The sequence below is a fragment of the Gorilla gorilla genome, chromosome 16 (genome assembly GCF_029281585.2).
Source record: "Gorilla gorilla gorilla isolate KB3781 chromosome 16, NHGRI_mGorGor1-v2.1_pri, whole genome shotgun sequence".
Taxonomy (NCBI): domain Eukaryota; kingdom Metazoa; phylum Chordata; class Mammalia; order Primates; family Hominidae; genus Gorilla; species Gorilla gorilla.
The window spans coordinates 42078507-42088337 of record NC_073240.2 but is presented as its reverse complement, the minus strand read 5'-3'; the positions used below and the strand labels follow the sequence as shown (position 1 = coordinate 42088337).

Genomic DNA, 9831 nt, shown 5'->3' with positions numbered 1-9831 from the left:
TGACAATGAGAAAAAATTTTATTTATGACGATCTTGAGCAGTATAAAACTCAGAAGCTCCACTGACGTGAAGGAAACATGGACATGATACTAAGCAAAGCCTAGTCTTTTCCATAAAATGAATAAGAAGTACATTTGGTGGAGTTTGAGACCAGCCTGGGCAACACAGTGAGACCCTGTCTCTAAAAGCATTAAAGCATTAATCCTCGCATTTCGATAGGGCTATGTAGCTTTTAAGTAAGCAATGTTAGAATGAGTTGTAGAGTTTTATTTTTGTGAATATAGTGAGTGACAGATGGCAATTACATGAGGATATTTGAACGAAGGTACATAAGCCTAAACAATTTCACTAGGTAAAATATTGATGTCATAACCAAACTATATGGCCCCATTTCATAAAGGTTACTATATTCTATAGAGAATGAAGAGGTGGCCTTTCTATCCCAGCTTACCCTATTCTTGTTATTGTTCAAATTCTCCTGAAGCTTGCATAACTAGCTGCCATCAGGTAAATGCTATTGGCTAGCAGAAGACTGCAGTTCCGTTAATATTAGAACCAGCAGGGGGAACTTGGGAACTTGACATTAAAAATCTAGAAACAGAATTTTAGGATGGGTCTCATTAGAAACCTGAATTGTTAATGGACTTAAGTAAAAACCATCCCAAAGAATTTGAGCTTTAAGGTGATAACGTCTTTTCAGAGATCATAGCACATGAAGAACCCATGGACACTACACAGACTATGAACAGTTAGCAGAAAAAGATCTCGTGACTAAAGTGGGGATGACAGCCAAAAAAAAAAAAAAAAAAAAAATTTACAAAAGGAAAAAAGTTGAGAATACAGGAATATTTACAAGATGTTAAAAAATTATTAATCTTCAGCCAAAATGAGGCCCCTTCGCATTCCCAAAACCTTTGCTTTCTTCTCCTTTCGTTCTTGCTCGCGTTTCTTCCGTTGCTCTTCCCTGAGAGGGATAGGTCACACGTTAAGCTCTAAGGAGGCTCCAAAACAGATACTTTAAAGCAACTATTGTTGGACTAACACCCAAACTTCCAAGCAATGACATCCAGCATACTTGTGTAAAACAGACTCTTAGAGGGCACTGTGCTCTGCCTGGTGTTTCTAACACCTGTTCGTCATTGTTGTGTTAAAGGGTTAGAAACTGGTATTTTCCTTTTGTTAACTCAGCACTCTAAAATCATGCATGGAGGCCGGGCACGATGGCTCATGCCTGAAATCCCAGCACGTTAGGAGGCCAAGGCAGGTGGATCACTTGAGGTCAGGAGTTCGAGATCAGCCTGGCCAAAATGGTGAAACCCTGTCTCTACTAAAAATACAAAAAAGGTAGCCAGGTGTGGTGGTGCATGCCTATAATCACAGCTACTGGGGAGGCTGAGGCAGGAGAATCCCTTGAACCCAGGAGGTGGAGGTTGCAGTGAGCCGAGATCACGCCACTGCACTCCAGACTGGGTGACAGAATGAGACTCTGTCTCAAAACAAACAAACAAAAATAAATAATAAAATCATGCATGGAATTGGAGTCAGGAGACACCTTGGTGATTGAATCCAACTCTTGTTATTTTACAGTTTGCTTTAGGCCAGATGCAGTGGCTCACACCTATAATCCCAGCCTCCCTTGGGAGGCCAAGGTGGGAGGATCCCTTGTGCCCAGGAGTTCAAGGCCAAAGTAAGCTATGATCATGCCATTGTACTCCAGTCTGGGTGACAAAAAGTAAGACCCTGTTTCTAAGAAAAAAAAAATTTGTTTTAAATGAGAAATGTCTACACCTAGAAATCAAAGTTGACCAGGTGCGGTAGCTCACGCCTGTAATCCCAGCACTTTGGGAGGCCAAGGTGGGTGGACCACCTGAGATCAGCAGTTTGAGACCAGCTTGGCCAAGATGGTGAAACCCCGTCTCTACTAAAAATACAAAAATTAGCTGCACGCGGGGGCAGGAACCTGTAATCCCAGCTACTCGGGAGGCTGAGGCAGGAGTATTACTTGAACCTGGGAGGCAGAGGTTGCAGTGAGCCAAGATCGCACCACCACACTCTAGCCTGGGCATCAGAGCGGGACTCCATCTCAAAAAAAAAAAAAAAACCAAGATAAGTTAATATAATCTTGGGCTTTTTCTTTTTTTTTTTTGGTTTGTCTAATCCTCTGAAAGTAGAGCGTAATGGCTAACTCAGTAGATCCTGGTTCTAGTTCTATTCCTTTCACTAAACTATGTGATTTTGAGCTTGACCTTTGACTTTCTTTTTTCTTTTTTTTTTTTTGAGAAGTTTTGCTCTTGTTGCCCAGGCTGTAGTGCAATGGTGCAATTTCAGCTCGCCACAACCTCCACCTCCCGGGTTCAAGCGATTCTGCTGCCTCAGCCTCCCGAGTAGCTGGGATTACAGGTATGTGCCACCACGCCTGGCTAATTTTGTATTTTTAGTAGAGATGGGGTTTCTCCATGTCTTCAACTCCTGACATCGTGATCCACCTGCCTTGGCCTCCCAGAGTACTGGGATTACAGGCGTGAGCCACCTTGCCCGGCCAACTTAATAACGGTGTGCAAAGGCCTTGGTGGCAGTCATGTATAGCCATGAGTCAACTGACAGGTAACCCTGTGTCACGAGGGTCCAAGCAGGGAATCTGGGCCCAACCATGACTTGCTGCAACCCAGGATGAGCTCTGGCTTTAACTTGGTTTTCATGCTGAAGGAAGCCTCTAAGGACCGTCCTGGGTTTTTCCTCTTTATAGGGTCTCGATGCCTTGTAAGCCTGGTTTCCTTAGGAGTGAGGAATTTATGTCTATCTGGATACGTAGATGCCCTGGGCTGCTGGGCACTGGTATCTGGAGAGATACCCACATGCCCTGTGTTTAGGCAGATGAGTCATGCAAGAGCAGTGCTCTGAATCTGGGTCTTCTTCTGAATCACCTGCAGAGCCTTGGAAACAATGCAGGTGCTTGGGCCTCACCCCAAATCTGCTGATTTGCAGTCCATTACACTGGAACCTAGGCAGATGTACTCAGAAAGTTCTATACATGATACCACTTTTTTTTTTTTTTTTTGAGACGGAGTCTCACTCTGTCGCCCAGGCTGGAGTGCAGTGGCGTGATCTCGGCTCACTGTAAGCTCTGCCTCCCAGGTTCCTGCCTCACTCTCCCGAGTAGCTGGGACTACAGGCGCCCGCCACCACGCCCGGCTAATTTTTTGTATTTTTAGTAGAGATGGGGTTTCGATGCGTTAGCCAGGATGGTCTCGATCTGACCTCGTGATCTGTCCCCCTCGGCCTCCCAAAGTGTTGGGATTACAGGCATGAGCCACCGTGCCCGGCTCATGATACCACTTTTTTTTGTTTTGAGATGGCGCCTGGCTCTGTCATGCAGGCTAGAGTGCAGTGGCGCGACCTCGGCTCACTGCAAGCTCTGCCTCCTGGGTTCACGCCATTCTCCTGCCTCAGCCTCCCGAGTAGCTGGAACTACAGGCGCCCGCCACCACGCCCAGCTAATTTTTTGTATTTTTAGTAGAGACGGGGTTTCACCTTGTTAGCCAGGATGGTCTCGATCTCCTGAACTCATGTTCCGCCCAACTCGGCCTCCCAAAGTGCTGGGATTACAGGCGTGAGCCACCGCACACGGCCATAATACCACTTCTAACCTCCTCTTAAAACACCACTATTACTGAGCCCCTATCCGTCAGAGGTGCTGCTTTTGAAATTAATTATAAAGTTGGATAATTATGTACTTACTTTGTCTGGAGATGGGGTTGTTTGTAAGTTTTCTTGTAGAAGTTAATTCTGTTGACATGTTGATTTAGATAATTATTTTCTTTAGATTGCCCCCATGGTTTTAGCTTTCCTAGTTTAGGACAGAGACAAAGAATTTTAAAAAGATCGTTTGATTTATATTCCCAACTTCATTCTCTTCATCTGTGGGGTTACCTGCTATCAACATTTATACTTTTTTTTTCTTTGAGACAGAATCTCACTCTGTCGCTCAGTTTGGAGTGCAGTGGTGTGATCTGATCTCAGCTCACAGCAACCTCCGCCTCCTGGGCTCAAGTGATCCTCCCAATTTAGACTCATGAGTAGCTGGGACTACATGCACATGCCACCATGCCCAGGTAATTTTTGTATTTTTTAGTAGAGACGGGGTTTCATCATGTTGCCCATGCTGGTCTTGAGCTCCTGTTCTCAAGCAATCTGCCTGCCTTGGCCTCCCAAAGTGCTGGGATTACAGGCATGAGCCACTGTGTCCAACCAATTTGCAATTTTACAAAAAGAACTGGGACCAAATTTCTTGAAGTTTATGTGTTGCTTTTTTTTTAATTTAAATTTAATTATTATTATTTTTTAAATTTTTTAGACAGAGTCTCGTTCTGTCGCCCAGGCTGGAGTGCAGTGGTGTGGTCTCGGCTCACTGCAAGCTCCACCTCCCGGGTTCACGCCATTCTCCAACCTCAGCCTCCCGAGTAGTTGGGACTACAGGCGCCCGCCACCATGCCCAGCTAATTTTGTTTTTGTATTTTTGGTAGAGACGGGGTTTCAATGTGTTAGCCAGGATGGTCTCGATCTCCTGAACTCATGATCCGCCTGCCTTGGCCTCCCAAAGTGCTGGGATTACAGGCGTGAGCCACCGCGCCCAGCCTGTTTTTGAGGCATGGCCTCACTATGTCGCCCAGGCTGGAGTGTAGTGGTGCAATCTCGGCTCACTGCAACCTCTGCCTCCTAGGTTCAAGCGATTGTCCTGCCTCAGCCTCCCAAGTAGCTGGGATTACAGGCGCCGCCACCACGCCAGGCTAATTTTCTTTTTTTTTTTCAGAAGAGACGGGGTTTCACCATGTTGGCCAGGCTGATCTCGAACTCCTGACCTCAAGTGATCTGCCCACCTCAGCCTCCCAAAAGTGCTGGGATTACAGGCAAGAGCCACTGCGCCCGGCCGCAGAATTTGTTTATTCTTAAGTTTTTATTTTTTATTTTTATTTTTTAGATGGAGTTTCGCTCTTGTTGCCCAGGCTGGAGTGCAATGGCACGGTCTCGGCTCACTGCAACCTCCACCTAACAGGTTCAAGTGATTCTCCTGTCTCAGCATCCTAAGTATCTGGGATTACAGGTGCCTGCCACCACGCCTGGCTAATTTTTGTATGTTTAGTAGGTGTGAGCCACTGCGTCCCACCAATCTTAAGTATTTTACAGGCCCTGTAGCTCAAAACACTCCCACGTACCTTTGTGTGGTTCATAGTTGAGGGGACGAGACAAACTTGCTTTAAGATCAAACACTGGTTTCTTATTGGAGACTGGAGTCTGCGTTGCCTCAGTTGTCAACTTGAATGGGGTAATAACTAAAAACACACCGAAAAAACCCAAGAGCTTAATTAGAAACAAAGACCTGGTAAAGTGTTTATCAAAGTGTTACTTCTCAATCTTAAAAATACACGTTATAGGCTGGGCATGGTGGCCCACGCCTGTAATCCCAGCACTTTGGGAGGCCGAGGTGGGTGGATCACGAGGTCAGGAGATCAAGACCATCCTGACCAACATGGTGAAACCCTGTCTCCACTAAAATACAAAAAATTATCTGGAGGTGTGGTGGCTCACGCCTGTAATCTCAGCACTTTGAGAGGCCGAGTCGGGTGGATCACCTGAGGTCAGGAGTTCAAGACCAGCCTGACCAACATGGAGAAACCCCATCTCTACTAAAAATACAAAATTAGCCAGGTGGCACATGCCTGTAATCCCAGCTACTCGGGAGGCTGAGGCAGGAGAATCGCTTGAACCCGGAAGGCGGAGGTTGTGGTGAGCTGAGATTGCGCCATTGCACTCCAGCTTGGGCAACAAGAGCGAAACTTGGTTTAAAAAAAAAAAAAAAAAATTAGCTGGGCGTGGTGGTGCATGCCTGTAGTCCCATGCCGAGTAGGCTGAGGCAGGGGAATTGCTTAAACCCGGGAAGCAGAGGTGGCAGTGAGCCAACATCGTGCCACTGCACTCCAGCCTGGCAACAGAGCAAGACTCCATCTCAGAGGGGAAAAAAAAAAAATTAGCTAGGTGTGGTGGCACATGCCTGTAATCCCAGCTACTCGGGAGGCTGAGGTAGGAGAATCACTTGAACCCGGGAGGTGGAGCTTGCAGTGAGCCAAGATTGCGCCATTGCACTCCAGCCTGGGCAACAGGATGGGACTCCATCTCAAAAAAACAAAAGAAACAAACAAAGAAAAAAAAGAAGCTGGGTGCAGTGGCTCACGACTATAATCCCAGCACTTTGGGAGGCCGAGGCAGGTGGATCATGAGGTCAAGAGAGCGAGACCATCCTGGCCAACATAGTGAAACTCTGTGTCTACTAAAATACAAAAATTAGCCAGGCGTGGCAGCGTGTGCCCGAAATCCCAGCTACTCAGGAAGCTGAGGCAGGAGAATCCCTTGAACCAGGGAGTCGGAGGTTGCAGCGAGCCGAGATTGCACCACAGCACTCCAGCCTGGCGACAGTGAGACTGTGTCTCAAAAAAAGAAAAAAGTTATAGCTTGAATGTTTGTATCTCCTGCAATCCCAAATTCATATTGAAATCCTAACTGTCAATATGACTGGTGTAAGGAAGTAGGGCCTTTGGGAGGTAAATAGGTCATGAATGGGATTCAGGGCCTTATATAGGGACCCCATAGAATTTTCTCTAGCTCTCTTTCTGCCACATGAGCATACAACAAGAAATTGGTAGTCTGCTACCTGGAAAACAGCCCTCACCAGAATCATGCTAGTGCCCTGATCTGCCCTCATCCAGCCTCCAGAACTATGAGAAAGAAATTACTGCTGTTTATAAGATACAGTCTTTGGTGCTTTGTTATATAATAGCAGCCGCAAAGGACTAAGACAATCTACATGAATAGTCTGAAATAGATGAGAGTCTGAAATAAGGGAAAATGGAGAAAAGGGAAGAAAACAATAATTGAGGAAAGCTAACCATTGAGATTAATTTCCTTTGCTAAGCAGCTTTGTAAATGTTTTGAATATTTTGTTTTTGTATTTTTAGTAGAGACGGGGTTTCAGTGTGTTAGCCAGGATGGTCTCAATCTCCCGAACTCATGATCCGCCTGCCTTGGCCTCCCAAAGTGCTGGGATCCTAGGATCAGCTGGGAGTTTAGAATTCTGTTGAAGGAAATGACGGTAACTTTTCAGCTTATTTCCCTGATAACAGATATGGCTCACACCTGTAATCTCAGCACTTTGGGAGGCTGAGGCAGGAGGATTGTTTAAAGTCAGGAATATTATTAATAAGGGCTCTTATCACTTCAGAATATTAATTTTTGGCTGGGCGCGGTGGCTCATGCCTGTAATCCCAGCACTTTGGCAGGCCGAGGTGAGCGGATCACGAGGTCAGGAGTTCAAGACCAACCTGGCCAATACGGTGACACCCTGTCTCTACCAAAAATACAAAAATTAGCCAGGCGTGGTGGAGGGCACTTGTAGTCCCAGCTACTCGGGAGGCTGAGGCAGGAGAATGGCGTGAACCCAGGAGGCGGAGGTTGCAGTGAGCCGAGATGGTGCCACTGCACTCCAGGCTGGGTGATAGAGCGAGACTCCGTCTCAAAAAAAAAAAAAAAAAAAAAAGAACATGAATTTTTGTACCATGAAGTTAAAAATATCCAGGATGGTGTAGTTTTTTTAAATTTTTTTGAGACAGAGTCTTGCTCTGTCTCCCAGGCTGGAGTACAGTGATGTGATCTCAGCTCAGTGCAACCTCTGCCTCCTGGGTTCAAGTGATTCTCAAGCGAGTAGCTGGGATTACAGGCGCATGCCACCACGCCCGGCTAATTTTCGTATTTTTAGTAGAGACGAGGTTTTGCCATGTTGGCCAGGTTGGTCTCCATGCCACCATGCCCGGCCTAAGGATGGTGTAGTTTAGTTAGCCTTTTTGCTACAGTTGGCCATCAGTTAATCCTTTCTCTCCCAATCTTTTTTTTTTTGAGACAGGGTTTCACTGTGTTGCCCAGGCTGGCTGGAGTGCAGTGGCACAATCTCGGCTCACTGCAACCTCTGCTTCCTGGTTCAAGCGATTCTCCTACCTCAGCCTCTTGAGTAGCTGGGATGATAGGTGCATGCCACCATGCCCGGCTAATTTTTGTATTTTTAGTAGAGTTGGGGTTTCACCATGTTGGCCAGGCTGGTCTTGAAATTCTGACCTCAAGTGATCCACCCACCTCGGCTCCCAAAGTGCTGGGATTACAGGCAAGAGCCACTGCGTCCGGCCAATCCTTTCTTTTCATAGGGGGAAGCCACAGGTCATTGCCAAATGTGAACCCTTGCCTACATCTGTGAAACAGCAATCATGATCTAAGACCACTTAGTTAAAAAAAGCACAAAACCCTGTGTTCAAGCTATCCCACTGTATCAGTATCAAATGCTGACAGGGAGTAGAACAAGGGGCTGCCATACACTGCCACTGGAAGCACAGATTGGTACAATTCATTCAGGACAGTAAATGTCTGCATATTTTCCAATCCAGCTGTCCTGCTCCTAGGTCTAGGGAAACTCTTGCACATGTACAGGAGACATGTTTAAGAGTATTCATAGCAACATCATATATAATAATGGAAGCTGGAACCACCCACATGTTCGTGAATAGTAAAATAGATAAACTGACATATACCCATACCACTGAAAAATACTGTGAAAACGAGTCAACATGATTGAATCTTGAAACATGAAGTCTGTAGTCTGGGATCCTGTTAGTGTCAGAGTCCTCCAGGACCTTTCCAAGGCTGCAACGAATACTGTGCTCATCCTCCGAATCCCTGAGTCCCACAAGGGGCACAGTGCCCTTCCTGGAGGGTCACCATTTTAGGATTAGATGGAGCTCTCAGGCAGATATCTGGTTTTTGCTTATGTTTCTGGCATTTCCCCCACTAGTACACAATTAAAAATACACTATGGTAAAATTTTTGCTTTTGATTATAGAAATGGAAAGGGTTTAAGGAAACAGATACAGGCCAGGTGCAGTGGCTCACGCTTGTAATCCCAGCACTTTGGTAGGCCAAGGCGGGCGGATCACCTGAGGTCAGGAGTTTGAGACCAGCCTGACCAACATGGTGAAACTGTCTCTATTAAAAATACAAAATTAGCCGGGCATGGTGGCATGTGTCTGTAGTCTCAGCTACTCAGGAGGCTGAGGCAGGAGAATTGCTTGAACCCGGGAGGCAGAGGTTGCAGTGAGCCGAGATCCCGCCATTGCACTCTAGCCTGGGTGACAAAAGCGAAACTCCATCTCAGAAAAAAACAAACAAACAAAAAAAACAGATACACCTAATCATTTTGGGAAGTTACATGGCTTAAAAATGAAACAGATTTCTTTTTTTTGTTTTTTTTTTTTACCAGCAGCAGAATTCCCTGTGATGGTCTTTAATTTGTGTGTCCCAAGCACAGCCTCGCCTTTTGGGGTGCCCCCAGACACGGTCACATGTGCAGACTTTCTGGCTGGAGTCTTGGTCAGTGAACGCTTATGCTCATTATCTTTAGTAGCAGCTGAAAACCTAAATAGGACAGCAGAGTACAAGACATGAGTACTGTGGCAAGAGTAACTTGTGTCTAGCTTATAAATAAAACCACTTGACTATCAGCAAGCAGTGAAAAGGGCCTCAATTAATAATTGTCATAGGAACGAACCTCTTTTGCAGAAGAGACATATTCCTAAAAGGCTAATGCTAAATTAAATCACATATCAACTAACGTTATTTGTAAAATATGTTCTTGTCTTTTCTGCTCTCCCTGCCTTGGACAATGATGGTGATGGAGGAATAGGTGTGGAGGCCTCATTATAGTCCAAGAGGCAAGCCAAAAGCTCCTCTTCCTCCTCC

The 9831-nt window shown here is 45.9% G+C and overlaps 1 protein-coding gene across 10 annotated transcripts in view; it reads right to left on the bottom strand.

Annotated features, from left to right (window-relative positions):
• Nucleotides 1-9831, bottom strand: part of NUSAP1 (nucleolar and spindle associated protein 1) — a 48251-nt gene continuing 38420 nt past the window's right edge. For 6 of the 10 annotated variants that reach the window (XM_031002476.3, XM_031002477.3, XM_031002478.3 and 3 more), the window contains exons 8-11: nucleotides 9350-9507; nucleotides 5214-5330; nucleotides 3739-3847; nucleotides 1-964 (exon numbers count right to left, since the gene is read on the bottom strand). In XM_031002476.3, coding sequence (XP_030858336.2) covers nucleotides 871-964; nucleotides 3739-3847; nucleotides 5214-5330; nucleotides 9350-9507 — 478 coding nt within the window. In that variant the 3' untranslated portion in view covers nucleotides 1-870. The remainder of the gene's footprint in view (nucleotides 965-3738; nucleotides 3848-5213; nucleotides 5331-9349; nucleotides 9508-9831) is intronic. The other 4 variants (XM_055363419.2, XM_055363420.2, XM_063698487.1 and 1 more) reach the window with 1 other exon arrangement.